The sequence below is a fragment of the Ursus americanus genome, chromosome 33 (assembly GCF_024610735.1).
Source record: "Ursus americanus isolate L20-20 chromosome 33, mUrsAme1.1.p, whole genome shotgun sequence".
In the NCBI taxonomy this organism is placed as follows: domain Eukaryota; kingdom Metazoa; phylum Chordata; class Mammalia; order Carnivora; family Ursidae; genus Ursus; species Ursus americanus.
In genome coordinates, this window is record NC_142159.1 from 15,819,588 (window position 1) to 15,839,909 (window position 20,322).

At 38.7% G+C, this 20,322-nt stretch overlaps 1 protein-coding gene across 6 annotated transcripts in view; it reads left to right on the forward strand.

Annotated features, from left to right (window-relative positions):
• The window catches only part of HP1BP3 (heterochromatin protein 1 binding protein 3), a 34,477-nt gene extending 16,357 nt beyond the window's left edge, over nucleotides 1-18,120 (forward strand). For all 6 annotated transcript variants that reach the window (XM_045782222.2, XM_045782216.2, XM_045782219.2 and 3 more), the window contains 6 exons: nucleotides 84-238; nucleotides 7,346-7,436; nucleotides 12,239-12,398; nucleotides 13,793-13,904; nucleotides 15,728-15,841; nucleotides 16,294-18,120. In XM_045782222.2, the coding sequence (XP_045638178.1) occupies nucleotides 84-238; nucleotides 7,346-7,436; nucleotides 12,239-12,398; nucleotides 13,793-13,904; nucleotides 15,728-15,841; nucleotides 16,294-16,588 (927 nt within the window). In that variant the 3' untranslated portion in view covers nucleotides 16,589-18,120. The remainder of the gene's footprint in view (nucleotides 1-83; nucleotides 239-7,345; nucleotides 7,437-12,238; nucleotides 12,399-13,792; nucleotides 13,905-15,727; nucleotides 15,842-16,293) is intronic.
• The last annotated feature ends 2,202 nt before the right edge of the window (nucleotides 18,121-20,322 follow it).

Here is a 20,322-nt window from a genome sequence, read left to right on the forward strand (position 1 = left end):
GCAGTCAATTTAGGAAAGCCCTTGAGAAGCATTTGAACAGAGAACTCTGTATTCTGTAATGATGATAATTTTTGATATTTCAGAACAGAAGCTCTGCAGTGGATCCAGAACCACAAGTAAAGTTGGAAGATATCCTCCCATTGGCCTTCACTCGCCTTTGTGAACCTAAAGAAGCTTCCTACAGTCTCATCAGGAAATACGTGTCCCAGTATTATCCTAAACTTAGAGTGGATATCAGGTATGAGCCGTTGGCCTAGACTTTAAGTACAGATGTCTGTGTTATTCCCTTAGCCCTTTTCTCATGAGAAAGGAGAAAGAGTAAATATTCAAGAAGGAGAACATTTAGGGGCACCTAGGTGGCTCAGTCAGTTAAGCATCTGCCTTCAACTCAGGTCATGGTCTCAGGGTCCTGGGATTCAGCCCCACGTCAGGCTCCTTGCTTGGCAGGGAGTCTGCCTCTCCCTCTGCCTGCCTTTCCCCCTGCACGTGCACTTTCTCTCTCTGTGATAAATAAATCTTTTTTTAAAAAAAATGAACACTTGGGGGCGCCTGGGTGGTGCAGTTGTTGGGCGTCTGCCTTCGGCTCAGAGCGGGATCCCGGCGTTCTGGGATCGAGCCCCACATCAGGCTCCTCCGCTAGGAGCCTGCTTCTTCCTCTCCCACTCCCCCTGCTTGTGTTCCCTCTCTCACTGGCTGTCTCTCTCTGTCAAATAAATAAATAAAATCTTTAAAAAAAAAAAAAAAAGAACACTTGGGTTGACTTTCACGTTTTGGCTATTGTGAATAATGCTGCTATGAACAATGATGTACTCATGTCTCTTTAAAACCCTGCTTTCAGTTCTTTGGGGTATATACCCAGAAGTGGAACTGCTAGATGATATGAAAATTCTAGTTTTTATTTTTTTGAGGAACTACAATACTGTTTTCCACAGCGGCTGTATCATTTTACATTCCAGCCAACAGTGCACAGGGGTTCTAGTTTTTCCATATCCTTGCCAACCCCTGTTTTTCTGATTTTTTTGATATTAGTTATTCTCAGTTGGTATGAGGTGATTAGTGTGCATTATTTTTAGTTTGAAACATAAGAGAATTCAGGTTTCTATAAACCTCTACAGAGACATAGTATAATATTTTCATTTAAACATTTAAGGTAAAATTCTGGGAGAATTTTGGTAGTAATTCATTTCTAAAAACGTTGCCACTTACAAATACCTAGATTGATCATTTAGACTGTCACGTGCTAATTTGTGGATTTATGGAGATATATTAATTTGTTTAAATTTGTAGTTCACAGAGTTTGTTTTGAGTGTGTTTATGTGAGATCTTTGTTGTGATGACTTTTGGAGAACTGTCTTCAATCCAGAGTCATTTCCATGATTTTTACATTGCATACACATTGTCCTGATATTGTTTCGTACCAGTATTTACTTGCATTACTGAGGCATGCAATTAGAGTTGCTGAAATTTCAGCCCAGACACCATATTTTCAGAAAAGCACTTAGTGATCTTCAGAGTGCCCAATTAAAGAGTCAATGAGGGGCGCCTGGGTGGCACAGCGGTTAAGCGTCTGCCTTCGGCTCAGGGTGTGATCCCGGCGTTATGGGATCGAGCCCCACATCAGGCTCCTCTGCTGGGAGCCTGCTTCTTCCTCTCCCACTCCCCCTGCTTGTGTTCCCTCTCTCGCTGGCTGTCTCTATCTCTGTCAAATAAATAAATAAAAATCTTTAAAAAAAAAAATAAAGAGTCAATGAAGTGGTACAAAAGAAAAGGGAATCATAGAAGCACAAAGTTTGAAATTAATATTCTGATTTTTTCATATTTTTTCTGCCCTGAGTATGACCCACAGATAGAGCTGTGAGCTAGAAATGCATGTATGATGCATTTAAAGATGGAAACATTTCATATTTATCACTCTTTACTCTCTGGTGACTGGAGACCTTATCTTCTCCCAGCTTTTTTCTTTCTTACCATACTGCTCTACTCACAGCAGACTGGTTGTTGCTAGCAGCGTAACTTTGCTCCATGTCTAATCTGTAGGAACATTTCCTGTCCTCATCTTATGTTGAAACAAAATTTGATAATAGATGGGTTACCAACCCATAAATGGTAACAAACCTGAAGACCTTTTCCTATGACTTTATTATTGGTAACTTTTTCTTTTGAAACCCTTTTTCCTTTTACTTCTGTGAAACCATAATGATTTTCTTTACCTCTGACTGTAGTGGAGTCTTGTCATACATACAGATAATTCAGTCGTACTTAAACTGGTGAAACAAAAGAACAAGAAAAATCCAGTTTTAAAGTATGAGTTATTTGTACTTGCTGTCTAAAATCTTCCCCCGCCTGCCCCCCCCCTTTTTTTACTTATTTTTTATTCTTCTTAAATAAGCTCTACACCTAGTGTGGGACTTGAACTAACAACCCTAAGATCATGCCCCTGAGAGTTGTATGCTCTACTGACTAAGCCTGCCGGGCACTCCTCTCCCCTCCTACTTTTTTAAACCCACTTTTGTCATACTTCACCCTCAGCCACCTTACCTGAATTACTTTTTCCTGTCAGTGTCACTGATGACCTCCATGTTGTAAAGTTTAGTAGTCTGTTCATAGTCCTTAACTTACTTACCGGTCTTCACTGGCGTTTGACACAGTCAAGGACTCCTACTTCCTTTCTTCGCTTTCTTTAGTTGCCTTGTAGGACAGCCCATCTTCCTGATTTTCTTCCAACTTCACTACCCATTTTTTCTCAGTCTCCTAAGGATTAGACTTTAGGCCTCTTGTCTTTTTTTTTTTTTTTTTAGTTGTTTTGGTTTTTGTTTTGTTCTGTTTTTTTTTGTAATCCCTACACCCAGTGTGGAGCTCAAACTCATGATGCTGAGATCAAGAGTCTCATGCTCTTCTGACTGACCTAGCCAGGCTCCCTTCTTGTCTTTTCTATCCACATTCACTTGGTAATTCTTTTCATTGTCAAAGCTATACACTGCTGGGGCGCCTGGGTGGCTCAGTCAGTTAAGCATCTGCCTTCAGCTCAGATCATGATCCCAGGGTCCTGGGATTGAGCCCCACATCAGGCTGGCTGCTCAGCGGGGAGTCTGCTTCTCCCTCTGCCTGCCGTTCCCTCTGCTTGTGCGTGTGCGCTCTTGCTCTCTCTCTCTCTGTCTCAAATAAATAAATAAAATACTTAAAAAAAAAAAAAGATACTAGTAATTTACAGATATATAAATCTAGCCCATACCTCCCTCCTGGCTGTACATTCACTTAGACAGATGTTTATTTGCTGTCACTTCTTGTGTTTCTGCCTTGACATATTCAAAACTGAACTCTTGACCCCCTTCCCCCAAAAGCTTTGTGTCTTCCATATCTTATCCACCTTGGTTAATGGCGACATCATCTTTCTAGTTGCTGAAGCCAAAAATATTGGTTTTGTGCTGTTCTCTCCCACACCTCCATCTAATCTGTAAGCATTTACTTTGGCTTTGGTGTTAAGATACTATGATAAACAGACCTCTTCTTTTTTTTTTTTTTTTTTTTTAGGATTTTATTTATTTATTAGAGCGCACAAGCAGGGTGAAGGGCAGAGGGAGAAGCAGACTCCCTGTTGAGCAAGGAGCCCAATGCGGGGCTTGATCCCAGGACTCCAGGATCATGACCTGAGCCAAAGGCAGATGCTTAACCGATTGAGCCACCCAGGTGCCCCTAAACAGACCTTTTTTTTTTTTTTTTTTTTTAAGTTTTTATTTATTTATTTGACAGAGACAGAGAGGGAACACAAGCAAGGGGAGTGTGAGAGGGAGAAGCAGGCTCCCAGCAGAGCAGGGAGCCCGATGCGGGGCTCGATCCCAGGACCGTGGGATCACGACCTGAGCTGAAGGCATATGCTTAACGGAGCCACCCAGGCACCCCTCAAAATGACGTTTTATAGTTGGTTTGTTCCAGTCAGTGTCCAGACATGGCCCATACACTGCCTTTGATTGATGGAACCACCCAAAATACATCTGCAACCTTTCCCTCCTCTCCCAGCATTCAGAATGCTGCTTCTCTGCCTTATTTTTCTCCATACCACTCATCACATTCTAATATATACTACATCTGCCTGGTCTTTTTAAAGTTACCTGTCTACCCCATTAAAATGTCAGGATCTTGAAGGCCAGGATTTTTATTTATATTGTTCATTTCTACTTCCTCCAAGCCTAACACATGGTAGATGCTCAATAAATATTAGTTGAATAAGTGAACGAATGAATATGGGCATTTCACCTGGCCATTCCACAAAGAGTATATATCCCGGAGCATGTGAAATGAGACACGAATTTCTGCTTCCCATATACTAGAGGCTGTAGAGCATTGTGGTTAAGAGCACAGACTTTGGAACCAGACCCCTTAAGTTTAAATCCTGATTCTGTCATTTTCTAGCTTTGTATCACTAAATAAATTATCCCTCCGTGTCTCAGTTTCCTCATTGATAACAGTGTATCAATAAGGTTATTAGGAGGCTCAAATCTCTTAGTACATGTTAAGCACTTAGAACAGTGCCTGGCACATAGCTAAGTGTTCAACTCATGTTAATATTATGTCTCAGTTGCAACATCGTTTTCATGGTATGAACATTACACTGTGCTAAATATGATTCTAATGTTTCAAGAGTATTTTTTAGGGGCACCTGGGTGGCTCAGTCAGTTAAGAGTCCCACTCTTAATTTCGGTTCAGGTCATGATCTCAGGGTTGTGAGATCAAACCCCATGTGGGGTTCCGTGCTGGGTATAAAACCTGCTTAAGATTCTCTCTCTCTCCCTATCTTTGCCTCCTCTATCCCCCCCCCAAAAAAGTTAAATTTTAAGAAGACAGTGTTTTTTTATATAATATGCAAGTCACCTCCTTAATTTGGTAACAGTGATTTTTTGCAACCCTAAATTAAAAACTGGGCATGTTGGGTTTACATAGACACTTTGGGTTCATTCTAAGAAGGTACCTTTAGAAACTTTCTAAAGGGTAGGGGCGCCTGGGTGGCTCAGTTGGTTAAGCGTTATGGTCCCTTCAGCTCAGGTCATGATCCCGGGGTCCTGGGATCAAGCCCCACAACAGGTTCCCTGCTCAGCAGAGAGAGAAAGACTGCTTCTCCCTCTGCTGCTCCCCCTGCTTGTGTCTGTGCACGTGCGCGCTCTCTCTCTTCTCTGTCAAATAAGATTAAAAAAAAGAAAGAAAGAAACTTTCAAGTTTTTCTGTTGACATGGCATTAGGAATCATTGTGTCTGGTATAACTTCATCATAGTCTCTTTTCGATTTTCTCTTTGCCTCCACCAAAATAAGAACATAGCCCAAGATTCGGCTGTATGCCCTCTACTATTTCTCTAAACTTTTTAATCTCTTTGGTGACCCTTATAACACTTTCAACACTAAGTAATATCAAGAGTCTTTTGATCTTCTTAATTCCATTTATGCATTTCTTTTTTTTAAAGATTTTATTTATTAGAGACAGCACAAGAGAGAGCAAGCACAAGCAGGGAGGAAGGGCAAAGGGAAAGGGAGAAGCAGGCTCCCCGCTGAGCAGGGATCCGACGTAGGACTTGATCCCAGGACCCTGGGATCATGACCCAAGCCGAAGGAAGACACTTAACGGACTGAGCCACCAGGTGCCCCATTAATGCATTTCTAACGGACTGATGTAACTTTCTTATTTAGATGCTTGCAACTCAGAATCCTTGCTACTATCAGCTGCATTTTTGTTTTCCATCCCTTACCTTTGATTCTCTCTGTGGATGGCTTTCATTTTAATATCTCTCAGTGCAGACTGATTTTCTCCACGGTTGAAAAACATGGCAATCAGCAATCACCCATTATTCCCTGCTTCTAATTAAACTGGTGTAATTATCTAATTAGAAACAAACTTTGTTATAATAAAAGTCCCTTGAATTTGCATAGGGCTTTATAAAACACTTTTGTTTACACTGTTTTCCATAATTCTTAAAATAGACTTAAAAATATATATTCCTACCTCAGTTTTGCTTATCCAGGGTTACCTGACTGTTCTCTGGGAAAGCCAGAACTTTATTTTATTTTTCAATTTCACACTTCTTACCTTTTCCACTGTTCTGGGTATCTTATATTGGAAAGTGCAAGCATAGCACAGTGAGTAAGAACGTAGAATCTGGAATCAGCCTGCCTAAGTTTGTAACTGGTTCTTCCACTGCCTAGCTGTGTGACCTTGGAGACTTGACTTTTCTGTGTCACTCAGCTTTTCCCCATCAGTAAAGTATGGGCAATAATAGTACCTATTTCTTGGATTTGTTGTATTTTCTGGTTTATTCCACGCATATAAAGCATTTCAAACAGCACTTGGCACCTTAGTAAGTGCAGAATGGTGTGATGCAGACTATAGAATTTTTCAAAACAGATCTGTGCCTGGAAATTGGCAGTAAGTTAAAGAGATGGGGCTTGATTAGGCCTAGAAAAATGTAGAAATTTTTTTTTAAGATTTTATTTATTTGTTGGGGGCAGGGGAGAGAGAACACGTGCACATAGTCCCCTTTAAGCCCTACGTCCGCTTGATCGGTTTGTCCCTGCACCTAAGATTCCCCACCCGTCTCTCAGACTGCTGCTCCTTGACAGGACTGTCCTGTACTTGTTCGTTTGTTTGTTTGTTTGAAAGATTTTATTTTTTAAGTAATCTCCACTCAACTTGGGGCTCGGACTCACAACCCCAAGATTAAGAGTTTCATGCTCTTTGGACTGAGCCAGCTAAGTGCCCCTTTTATGTTTTTAATGATACTCAGTTTCTTCTTTCCTGCCATTTGGTTTTGATGACCTAGTGGTGTTTGTGTATTTTAAACTATAACCCTCTTAAGACAGAGACACTGTTAAGAACAACCAATTTTCTTTCCCAGGGAATTATATTTTATTAGGCTAACCTCAGATACTGGTTTATAAAAAATGACTCCATTGTTTTTGTTAGTGTGTTACGTACTTTTTAAAAAATCTAGGAATTTTGCCTCAGAGAATTTCAGAGTTGAGTGGGACTTTAAGCATACACATGCTTTGCTTGATTACATAGTTTGGTTGCCATTGTGGTTGATGGAAATAAATGGAGGGTGTTTGGAGTGCCCTGAAGTTCGGAAATTGGTTGTGTGTGGTACATGGTTCTGTGTATCTGGGTAATGACTTGACTTCTTTGCTTGAAAAAAAAGAATGCCACTTTTGTTAAGGGTGTCAGTACTTTATTTTATTGTCCATTTTAACAAAGTACCACATGTAATAAGAATCAGAACATAGTTCAGGGAATAACCCTGGATTTGTTTCTCCAAATCTCTCCTTCATTGATCTATTGATCGTTATTCTTTTGTTTTCTCTGCAGACCTCAGCTGTTGAAGAATGCTCTGCAGAGGGCAGTAGAGAGAGGCCAGTTAGAACAAATAACTGGCAAAGGTGCTTCTGGGACATTCCAGGTTAGAGGCCGAAAAGGATTATAGAGAAGTGGTTCTCAAAAGTTTTGGTTTCAGGACCTCCTTATACTCTAAAAATTTTTTGAGGACCCCAAGAGGTTTTTTTTATGTGGGTTATACCTATCAGTATTTACTGTATTAGAAATTAAAACTGAGGGAATTTCAAATATTAATTTAAAAAAATTTTTCACATTAGCATGCGTAATACATTTTTTTTGTGAAAAATAACTATATTTGCCAAAACAAAAAAATTGAGAAGAAGGGGGTACTGTTTATTAAAAACTTGCAAAAGTCTTTAAAATCTTGCTTAAGAGAAGACAGCTGGTATCTGTTCAACACATTTTGGATTATATCCATGAAGAAAATTCACCACACATAGAAATACAGTTAGAAAAGCGTGGAGTAGTTTAAGATAATTTTCCAATAGTTGTGGATACTATGATACTCTACCAAAACGCAACTGGTGATAATTTTTTTTAGAAAAAAATATTTTATTCACTTATTAGAGAGAGCTGTTGAGCATGTCGGGGGTGGGAGGGACAGAGGGGGAGAGAGGGACAAGCAGACCCCGCACTGAGTGTGGAGCCCGACCCAGGGCTCAGTCTCACCACCCTGAGATCATGACCTGAGCCGAAACCAAGAGTCAGAACAAATGATAATGTTTTAAATAGCTTTATTGAAGTATGGTTTATATATCATAAAATACATTCATTTTAAGTTACCATTTATAATTCTATGATTTTTAGTAAATTTGCAGAGTTGTACAGCCATCACCACAGTCCAGTTTTAGAACATTTCATCACCCAAAAAGTTCTCTTGTGCCTATTCGTAGTCTCTCCCCAGTCTCATCCTCAGCCAACCTACTAGCTGATTTTCTCTTTATATAGATTTCCCTTTTCTACACTTTCCGTAGAGATAGAGTCATATAGTATGTGGTCTTTTGTGTCTGGCTTCTTTCACTTAGCACACTGCTGTTTGAGCCTTGTCCATGTTGCGACGTGAATCAGTGCTTTCATTCCTTTGTATTGCCACATGGTATCGCATTATGTGAATCTAACACTTTCTGTTTATTCACAAGTTGATAAAAATTGAGGTTATTTCCACTTTTTTTACTCTTCTGAATAACTTTGCCTATGAACATTTACATTCAAATCTTGGTGCAGACATGTTTTTATTTCACATACATAACTAGGAGTGTGGACTTGCTGGACTATATGGTAAATTTATGTTGTGAGAAACTACCAGAGTGACTGCATCATTTTACATTCTCACCAGCAAAGTGTAAGGGTTCTAGTTTCTCCGTATCTTTGCAAACTCATGTTACTGTCTTTTTAAAATTCTAGCCATACTGGTGGATATATAGTGCTGTTTCATTGTGGTTTGGGTTGGCATTTCCCTAATGATTGCTGATGTTGACCATCTTTTCATGTGCTTAATGGACATTTGTTTATCTTTTCTGGTAAAATGTCTATTTAATTCCTTTTTCTGTTTTTAAAGTTGGGTTATGTGTCTTATTGAGATATAAAAGTTATGCAACTAGGGGCGCCTGGGTGGCACAGTAGTTAAGCGTCTGCCTTCGGCTCAGGGCGTGATCCCGGCGTTATGGGATCGAGCCCCACGTCAGGCTCCTCCGCTGTGAGCCTGCTTCTTCCTCTCCCACTCCCCCTGCTTGTGTTCCCTCTCTCGCTGGCTGTCTCTATCTCTGTCGAATAAATGAATAAAATCTTTAAAAAAAAAAAAAGTTATGCAACTAGATACAAGTTCCTCGCTAGATACATGATTTGTAAATATTTTCTCTTAATCTGTGGTCAGTGCTTTCGCTTGCTTAATGGTATCTTTCGAAATGCAAAAGTATTTAATTTTGATGAAAGCCAGTTTATCATTTTTTAAAATTGCTTCTGCTGTTGGTGGTGTAGCTAACAAATCATCACCTAACTTATCACCAGATTGACTTCTATGGGGTTTTTTTAAGAGTTTTTTTAATAGTTTTAGCTCTTACATTTAGGTCTATCCATTTTGAGTTTTGTTTGTAGTATGAGGTAAGGATATAAATATTTATGTTCTTGCATGTGGATATCCAATTGTCCTAATGCTATTTATTGAAAAGACTGTCCTTTGCCCACTGAATTGCCTTGGCATCTTTATAAAAAAACAATTGACTATAAATGTTAAGGGTTTATTTCCGGACTCTGAATTTTGTTCCATTGATCTATATGCGAATTCTTTTTTTTTTTAAGATTTTATTTATTTATTTGAAAGAGAGAGAGTGAGCAAGAGAGAGAGCATGAGCAGGGGGAGGGGGAGAACCGGATTCCCCTGCTCTGCGGGGAGCTCGATGTGGGACTCATGACCTGAGCTGAAGGCAGTCGTTTAACCGGCTGAGCCACCCAGGCATCCCTGTATGTGAATTCTTATGCCAGGATCACACTGTCTTGATGACTGTAGCTTTGAAAACTTTGCAGTAAGTTTTGAAACTGGGAAATGTTAAAATGTAGGTTAAAAAAAAATGTTTTGATTATTCTGGCTCTTGTGCATTTCCATATGAATTTTAGAATCCATTTGTCAGAAAAGCCAGCTAGGATTTTGGTAGAGATTGCATTGAACCTATATATCAGTTTGGGAAGAATCATTATCTTTATAATGTTGACTTTTCCAGTTCATGAACACTGTCTTTTTATTAAGATCTTTAACTTTTCTCAGCAGCATTTTGTAGTTTTCAGTATAAAGTTAGTCTTAACATTTCTTTCATTAAGTTTATTCCTAAGTATTTTATTCTTTTTCTATGTTATTGTGAATGGACATATTTTCATTTTTAGATGTTGCTAGCCTATAGAAATACAATAGATTTGTCTGTTGATTTTATATTGATTCAACTTTGCTGAACTAGTTCTAGTAGTCTTTTTTGTAGGGTCCTTAGGATTTTTTGTGGCTTCCCTAGGATTTTTTACATAGAGTCATATCGTTTGCAGATAAAGACCATTTTACTTCTACCTTTCGAGTCTAGATGTTTTGTTTTGCCTTTTTCTTGCCTATTTGCACTGTTTAGAACCTCCAGTACAGTGATGAGAGCAGACATCCTCATCTTGTTCCCCATCTTAAAAGGAAGACATCAAGTCTTCCACCGTTAAGTTAGCTGTAGGTTTTTCATAGATGCTTCTTAATCAGGTTAAGAAAATATTTTCCTCTATTGTTTGTTGGGAGTTTTTATTATGAACCAGCTGTTGGGTTTGTCAGATGATTTTTCTGTGTCTCTTGAGATGATCGTGTGGTTTTTGTCCTTTATTTTGTTAATGTCTTGTATTACAGTAACTGATTTTGTAGTAATTCCTTAAAGGTTACTTGCCATGTAGAACCTGAGACCACATCAGTGACCTTTTTGTATTCTTGCCTTAAAATCTTTTCATCTTGAACTTTTGAGTGGATCTTCTAACCATGTGTAATTTTATAACATGGTCATTTGAAAAACAGTGGTTCACTGAATTTTGCAGGTTATTAAAATATTGTTACATTTCATCAAACAATAACAAAAGTAACGTTATATCACCCGCTGGCCTCATCAGAACAATACTTAAGGACTAGGAAATTACCAGGCTCACCATGGTGTAAATACAAGTGTTCCGTGATTTTAATTTTTTCTTTAAAAATTGCTTTTTATGCCTGATAACAAATACTGTTATCAAGGGAGAGGTTTATTTAATACATTTTCAAGAGAATGTCTACCAGATGCCCAAATCCTAAATAACTATAGTTTAGCTATTAGTTGTTTTGTCAAGTAAAAAAGGATGTTCCATGAATAATGCAGTTAGTTCAGCTCAGAACTCAATCACTGGGGGTGCTTTTCCTTGAGACCACCATCATACCTCCATATGCAGCTGATATGCTCTGTGTGTTCTTCCCATCGCATCCCATAAAGTATCAACAAGACATGCACTTGGGTTGAGATTTAATAAAATAATTTTTGCTACTTCATCAAGGTCATTCCTAAGTAAAATTGACTTTTTTTTTTTACCCACAAGTGCATAGCAATAAAGAATACAGTTACTGTTGGTACATTTTTTTGTCTCCTCCTTGATTTACTGTAGGGTGGCAACAGTTTAACCCACCATTGTTTTTCTACCATCAGTGCAAATGTCACCACAGTGATGAAGGCACATCACATCTTAGTATTACTATGAAAATAGCTTTGAACTTGCAGATCCTCTGAAAGAGTCTCAGGAACCCCAGAGGGTTTGTAGACCACTCTTTGAGAATCTCTGTTGTAGACCATAACCTGAGTTTGTCCTTTTACCCTTTTTGCTTAATGGTGCTGATCTTTGTTCCCCATCCTTTTGTCCTTGGAATATGCTATGGAATTTTCTGTTGTTTGATACCCTAAATATTTATTAAGCTTTTCCTTTGCTATTTTCCTTACAGGATTAAAAAGGTTATTATTTTTATAACTACTGCATTTTTCAGATTGAGACAAAGGACGTATTCTCAAAAGTATCTTATTTATTGGGGCATGACAAGTTAACTTGCTTATTGTGGTAGAGCTGTTACTCTGTTTGAGTTAGGGTAGCTGTCGCTGTTTTAGATTGGATGGAGGGGTAAATGGAAAGAGGGAATATCCATAGGAGGGTTGGGACTCCTCAGTTAGATTGAATACCTGATGAGTGGGAAGAGAAAGTCCCTAACCTGACAATTTATTGTAAAACATATCTGTGCTAATGCAGGAACTCCGACCCACCTGGTGCAGAGGAGTCTTGTCTTGACCTGCTTTGGGAGAGTGTTGTCTTGATGCTTTTCTCTTCCTCCTTGGAAAACAGCTGAAGAAATCAGGGGAGAAACCCCTGCTTGGTGGAAGCCTGATGGAATATGCAATCTTGTCTGCCATTGCTGCCATGAATGAGCCGAAGACCTGCTCCACCACTGCTCTGAAGAAGTATGTCCTGGAGAACCACCCAGGGACCAATTCTAACTATCAAAGTAAGATGAGGAGTTGTGTGCATCTACTGGGATCAGGGGAATTATCTTGTTAAAAGTTTTACAGCTTGTGCTGTTAATGACAAAACATTAAGTACCGATTGTGAAAACCAAGAGGGAACAACAGCTTTACAAATTTATTGTTTACAAAAAGAAAAGCAAATGATCAAGGCTTATCCTTAATTTACGATGTCAATTGAAGATTAGGATTTGATTTTAGTTTGCTGTAAAATCCCATATTTGTTTTTATCGTAATTTAGATAAATCCTTGGTTCAGAACACCCCTCAAGTATAGTATCTTTTTTGCCTTTCTGAATGTTTTACTAAAACATCTAATTTCACCTTGAAACCAAGCCAGTGTTTTAAAATATGGCTTATGTTACTTCTCATTGCCTTAGGCCCTAAAACAGAAAATACTTTTTTTCAGTAAAGTGTATTTACCCTGTAAGGTGGAGATTGGAGATTAAAAGCCTTACCCTAGCAGTACTATCACATACAGATTAGTGAGTCTGGGTATTTTTTCAGTGAGCTACTAGAATAGACATAGTGGTATAGGGTAAGGAAAGTAGAAAATAAGTAACAAAATGCAAACTAGACTATTATTTTAATTAAAAGTAATTTTGAAGTCTTAATAGACTTTTAGCATATATGCAGTATGAATTTTTTAATGTTATAGAAGAATGCTTTCTGGTCATTTTTTTTCATACATTCCTTTGAGAACTGCTGTGTGACTTTTTTTTTTTTTTTTATCTTTCCTTCCTTCCTTAAGATGTGTACTGTGTTTACTGTGTATACTGACCCTTACAGACCATTTCATGATTTTCCCTTTTGGTCAAGTATTAGAAGAGAAGATGAAGTTGGTTATTTAACCATTTCTGTTTCACTGATATTGCAGCTATTTTTTGGACACTGAATCACTGTAAAATGTAGTTTTGATGGGTCTTTGTATGAAAGATGAGAATTGGTAAGGCCTTTAGAAGCCATGGTATTGTTCTGTTGTTTGTTGATCTGTATCGCTGTTCTCCTAGGTGGTTTTCCTAGTATAAACGGTATTCAGTGGATGTTTGAATGGAGATGAGAGGTTTAGTTTTAAGTTGGCTGTTAATCATTTTTGTGCCACTGTAGGGCATGTCACTACTCTGGGTTCCTGTTCTCCTTCCTTTGAAATGAGGAACTTGACTTAAGGTCTCTAAAGTCTCTTGCTGTGACAATTTAACCTTTTCAACTTTATGGGCACTTAATTAATTGTTAAGTGAATTATTAAACCCTTTGACCACAAAGAATTCCCTTAGCACATGTCAACATATCTGTGACAGTAGATTGATGTATAACTGATTGTAGTTGAGGGAATTAATCAAATTGAATAAACTTTCTTCATTTCTAAATTTTTTATTCAGTGCATTTGCTGAAGAAAACTCTGCAGAAATGTGAAAAGAATGGGTGGATGGAACAGATCTCTGGTAAAGGATTCAGTGGCACCTTCCAGCTCTGTTTTCCCTATTATCCCAGGTAAGTAGCTAGCCCATAATGTGAAGTAAAATCTTATTCTAGGTTACAGGCTTGGTCTTAATTTATTAACTTACTACTGTTCTACTTGAAAATAAAGACTACTTAAGGCAATATTGATTTGGGGGGGGGGTGTTAAGGTTTATTTATTTATTTATTTTGGAGCATGAGCAGGAGGGGGAGAGGGAGAGAGAATCTCAAGCAGACCCCCAGACTGAGCATGGAGCCCGACTCAGGGCTCAATCTCATGATCCCTGAGATCATGACCTGAGCCAGAGCCAAGTGTTGGATGCTTAACTGACTGAGCCACCCCAGGTGCCCCTACCTAAGGCAGTATTGTTTTAGAGTAAAAGCTTTGGGGCGCCTGGGTGGCACAGCGGTTAAGCGTCTGCCTTCGGCTCAGGGCGTGATCCCGGCGATCTGGGATCGAGCCCCACATCAGGCTCTTCTGCTATGAGCCTGCTTCTTCCTCTCCCACTCCCCCTGCTTGTGTTCCCTCTCTCGCTGGCTGTCTCTATCTCTGTCGAATAAATAAATAAAATCTTTAGAGTAAAAGCTTTTCACGTAAGAATGGCAGGATGTTGGTATCCTGCCAGAGCTATTGTTTCTTTGAGGTCCTTGGCCATTTTTATGCTCATTTGTTTTTTATTAAGTAAATGATAATGACAAGATTATTAGAGGATTAAGAATGTTTTAATTGTCCATCATTTGGGGCACCTGGTGGCTCAGTCCGTTGAGCGTCTGCCTTCCACTCAGGTCATGATCTCAGGGTCCTGGGATCTGCCCCACCTCTGGCTCCCCGCTCAGCAGAGTCTGTTTCTCCCTCTCTATCTGCCTCTCCCCCTGCTCATGCCTTCTCTTACTCTCACTCTCTCTTTCTCTCTCTCAAATAAATAAATAATCTTTTAAAAAATTGTCCATCATTCAAGGAGGGAGAGCATTGGCTGCTTCCAAGAATCCTAATTTGCCTTCTCCATACTACAGAGACAGGGCCATTTCCTTGAAAATCTCTTTTATCTATATTTATTACTGCACTAAAAAATATATTGAGCACCTCCTTTGGGCCAAGCATTGTCCTGTGCACCCATGCAATGGCCTTCTTATACTTTCATTTCTAGTAAAGTGCCATGACATGTACTACTAAAACCCTATTTTAGCAAGAATATAGTGTAGTTCCTTATATTGTACCTTGTTCACAAGCCTAGGTAGGTGTTACTTGGTTGGTTGGATATTATTTGAATTTTTCAAACATTAAATTTAATTCTTAAAGTCGAGCACATAAAATCTATAATTTAAGGAATTAATCAATGGGATCAATATTTCTATCAGTAAGAGCAAAGAAAATTAGAAAATCCTTGCTGAATTTCTCCAAAACTTTGAAAAGATTCAGCCTTTATATTATTTTGAGGTCTTTGTTTTTGAGGTCTTATATTATCTTGAGGGCAAAAATGTATACTGCTGTGCAAACTGTTTGCTGCCTTATGGACAATTCACTGCTGTATATTCAGTGGCTAATACAGTAGTGCTGGACACACGTCAGGAGCTTAAATAATTGTTTGCTAAGTCAATGATTAAGAATCAGTTTTATTAAATGGCAGGAGGAAGGGAATGAGGTATGGTCTGGGACTTCTACAGATTTGTTTTAACTTTGTGTGTTCAGAATAGGTTAAACTGTAAGTGATACTTGTAACATGGCATTTGGAAGGGCAGGAAGAAGTGGAATGTCCGGGAAAGAACACCTAGGTTCACATTTCTCCCTTGTCTTGTGTAGGACTTCTCTTTGACCTGATTTTACCTAATTTTTCTTTCCTTTTCTCTTTTCATAGCCCAGGAGTTCTGTTTCCAAAGAAAGAGCTTGATGATTCAAGAGATGAGGATGAAGAGGAGGATGACTCCTCAGAAGAAGACTCTGACGATGAAGAGCCTCCACCTAAGAGGAGGTGTGGACTTGGGCGAGGCCCTTCTGCCTAAGCGCGAAGAATGGCAGGAATAGTCACAGCAACTTCACAACGCAGGAGCCCTCTCAGAAAGTTCTTTGTGTAACATTTGAACTTATCTTCTTAAAAATTCAGGGGCTTTGAACTTAGGAAGCCCCGTGAATATGTAATTTACCGTTTGGTCAAATATGTATATCCATAGTGTTGGTTATTCAAAGAAAAATAAACCCCTATTTTCTTAGTAAAAGCATCATGAATTATGTATAGACTTCCATGAATTGGTTGAATTTTATACAATTTTAGTAAAGGCTGTAGTTTAAAAATAATCCCATTCCTATCCTTTACATAGATGACTTTTATCTTTGCTCTGTCTTTTGTGGCACAGTAGCTGCTCACCCCGGCAAAGTGAATCTCTCAAGTACTAAGTGTCGGCCTTTGCTCTTTGGTTCTCACAGGTTGCAGAAGAAAACCCCAGCGAAGTCATCCGTGAAGGCTGCATCCGTGAAGCAGAGAGGATCCAAGCCTGCACCTAAAGTCCCAGCTGCCCAGCGGGGGAAAGCTAGGCCCCTACCCAAGAAAGCCCCTCCCAAGGCCAAAACTCCTGCCAAGAAAGCCAGACCCTCATCCTCAGTCATCAAGAAACCTAGTGGTGGCTCTTCAAAGAAGCCTGCAGCCAGTGTGAGAAAGGAAGTGAAATTGCCCAGCAAGGGCAAATCCAACATGAAGAAATCTTTCAAAGCAAAAAAGTAAATTTTATAGGGAAAAAAAAGGGTATCATGATAAAATTCAGAATCTTATTTTCTAAGGTCAGTGTGCGTTTGTTTTAGTTTTGATGCTTTTAAAATTACATTTTTTTTCCTCCCCTATGAACATTGTGGGGAGGGAATATAAATAAACCAGTTTAGGCATTTGTTAGCTTTAGGTGCTGTTCTTGGTGCCTGCCCCTTCCCTCAGTCATTTTAATTTCTGCGATAACTCTGGATTTTCCTGAACTGTATAATCTACACTTGTCATTTTTTTCTCCCTCCACCCAACCCTCTTTCTTTTTTTATGGTCAGCTTTGGCTTTTTTTTTTTTTTTTTTTTTTTTCCTCCTTCCAGCTTTATCTAAACAGTTGCAAAGATTTTTATATTTGTAGAAAGCATCAAGAATAGGATGCTGGTCGGGTGCTGGAAGTAAGAAAGAGGCAGTATATAGCACTGACTAAATTGTAAAGCCTTCTGCCTGGAGACTCCAGTTATAGCTGTAATAATTAATCGTATTTATAAAACCACTCCACTAACCCTCTCTCTCCAATTATATAAATACAGAGACATCTTAGCTTTGGGAATAAGCCAAAAATCATTATGATTTCATTAGGTTCTGAAGACCTGTGACTCCTTTGGGCCACTTTCACATTGGTAAATTCACAGGTATTTTTCACCGGCCCAGGGCATTGCATTCCCTCAACCGCAAGCACAAATTCCCTCCACCACTTGATTCTTGACTGAAGGGGAAATACAGGAATATATTGAATTTGTGATTTCTGGTGTCACCTGTGTTACCAAAAACCAAAACATATAAAATCTTCTTGATCAAATGTTTAAATATATTTTTTAATATTTGGAGCATGAGTTGTCATTTCCAGTTTGCCTTTTTTATAAGGAAATGTTGGAGAGTTACATCATTGCTAATGTAGAAATGTTAAGTGGAAAACCATACAATTTGCTAAAATAAACTAAATTCCAGATTCATCTGTGGGTTTTTTTCCCCTCCTTTCTTTCCACAGCACTTTTGATATCAAGCAAGTAGCTTCCTTTTTGAGATATTAAAAAAAAAGAAAAGAAAAAAATAACAAATGAAGCCCGACTACCTAACCCTTCATCATTTGTATTTGTTTTAGTATCGTGCAGTTGTGTTCAATAGTACTTAGCTTTCTACTTGGGAAATACTGATTTCCGGTTATCATTTACCCTCCCTGTGGCACTTGACATTTTAATTGTCTTAAACTTTTTGGTGTACACCTTCTGGCCCCTTTGAGTGCTGCCAGAGGCACAAGATACTTATTTCATTCATTCCACTTGCATTGTCTCCTGGGATCTCATCTGCAGCCTAGCGTGTGGCTGGGAAATGGACTGGAGAAAATTGGCTTGAAGTAGATGCATAATCATGTGTGATCCCATCATGAGCTCATTGGAATTTGTGTTGCATGTAAGGCAATCTTTCCTGTTGTAAATCTTCCTTTTTTTATGTACATATATTTTGAAAAATATGAATAAACATGAAATTTTAAAGCTGCTGAACTGTAGCTTATATTTTAAAATTTCTAGTATATCCTTAGAAGTAGCTAAGTTGCATTCGCTTGAGTCTTTTCTACTCCTTGGAATAGCTGCCATCCATTTTCCTCTTTTTATTTATTTTATTTTTTTTAGCTTAAAAAAATTTTTTTAAAGATTTTATTTTTGAGTAATCTCTATACCCAGTGTGGGGCTTGAACTCAAACCCTGAGATCGAGTCGCCTGCTCTGCTGACTGAGCTAGCAGCATGCCCCCATCTTCCTTTCTAAATACAAGCACCAGTTTATTTGCTTTGAATTCTTTATATGGATGGTAAATGATGTTTCTAGATATATTGAACCTGCTTATTTAATGAGTAAGGGGTTTAAAAAAAATCATTTTGCGTTTTACTAAGATTCTTCAAGATCGTAGATTCCAGTTTTCTGTGTTTAATGTTCACATATATTCTTGAGTTAGAAAAAAAATACAGCACTGCTGAAGGACTGGTAAACCCTACAGACCTAATTCTGTTTTCTGTTACGATTTTTGGCTGATAATAATTTCTTAGTATGGGCGTTGGGTACCTCTGCTAGGAATTCTCTACCGGGGTCAAAAGTTGGAGGATTTTGGTTGGTTTCTTTGTGTTACGGTACCGCTTTTAAAAAGATACCCTGAATCACCTGGTGACTGTTGTACATCAGGTGCTCCAGCATCGGGTAAGACGTTTAGACTAGATCATCCGAGATCCTTTCCAACTCTGACATTGTGTTAACTTCACGAAGTTTAGGTTAGGACAGAGGGTCACTGCACTCTTTAGTGAAAATCCCCATCATCAAAGACATGCACCTTACTTATGCTGAGATAAAGGAATGTTTGGGTTTTTCTTCCTTCCAAGCATCCTAAAGGAGCAGAACACATAAATTTTACTTCCAAGTTACAGAAAGGAAGACAGCAAACTCAAAAGGTAATCCCAGCAATTTCCGGCATGGATCAGTGGCTTCCGTTTTCTCTGTTAGTGACTTACTGAGCTCAGTTACAGTGTTTCATGTATCCGTAAACCACCTACAAACTAGCTTTGGTAAATGAATCTCAGAAAGTACTGGGAGAGAGATTGTCAGCTTCTTAACCTACAAAATGAGAAAGAAGAGCTACCATTGCAAAAAAAAAGTGGAGACCTTTTCTTAGTAAAATAAAAGCATTCAATACAGATTCTAACCATCCCCACGGACTTAATTAAAGGAAGCCTGGTCCAATATAAATCTTAGAAAACAGATGTATGTTTTAATCACATCTATGGGGTATGATTAACCAGAAAATTACATGAAAACAAGAGCTAGGTAATATGCCAATACCTTAAACATTTTTTCCATCATTCCTGCGTTACAAAAGTTTGTCAGCCCTAGTCTAGGTTTGCTAACCGATTTTTGTATGAAATTCTTCTTGCTCAGACTGTCATAACTCTTGCCATCCCGAGGGCTCAGGAGAAAGAGGTGAAGCCAGCCATATGCATGAACTGCTGTATTTAGCCAACTAAGAAAAACTTGAAAAATTTAGGATTGTTGAGATTTCTCATCTTTGAAACCTGCAAAATCATATTAATTTATTTCTCTTTGGGTTAAGCAAAAATTCTAATTTTGTCCATGGCAAGAAATTCTGTTCTTAATTGGAAAAAAAGATCATTGTTAAGCCGTTCCCTCAGAGGCTCTGGTGGATGGGACTTCCCAGTGTGCAGTTTGTTTTGCATTTTCATGGTAGAACAGATGGCCACTCAGTTCTGCAGAGCTGAAGCCAAAGGACCAGAACTGTTCATTTAATCCTGGCAACCCTATGAGATGGTAATTATGTATTATCCCCACTTTACAGAAGGGAAAATTAAGGCACAGAATGTGGTTCAGAAACTTGCCCCAGGTCATAGTAAATGGCAAAGCCAGAATTAAAGCTAGGCTCCCTGAATGCAGAGCCATCTCTAGCTGCTCTGCTCTGTTGTCTCCCGTCGGCAGTTCTTCAGGCTTCTGAATTCTCCTCTTAACCTGCAGCCCAGTGGACCCTGTGCTCTGTTCATGGCAAACAAAGGACCTAAGAGTAGAGAGGATTTAGAAATGCAATGAAATGTATTAAGTTTGCTTCTAGAATTTGCTTAAGTTTGATAAGAACTATTAGAATTAGATCTCAGATTCCTGGGAAATGTTGTCTATGCCTCCCCTAAGTTGTATTTTGGACACTGTACAA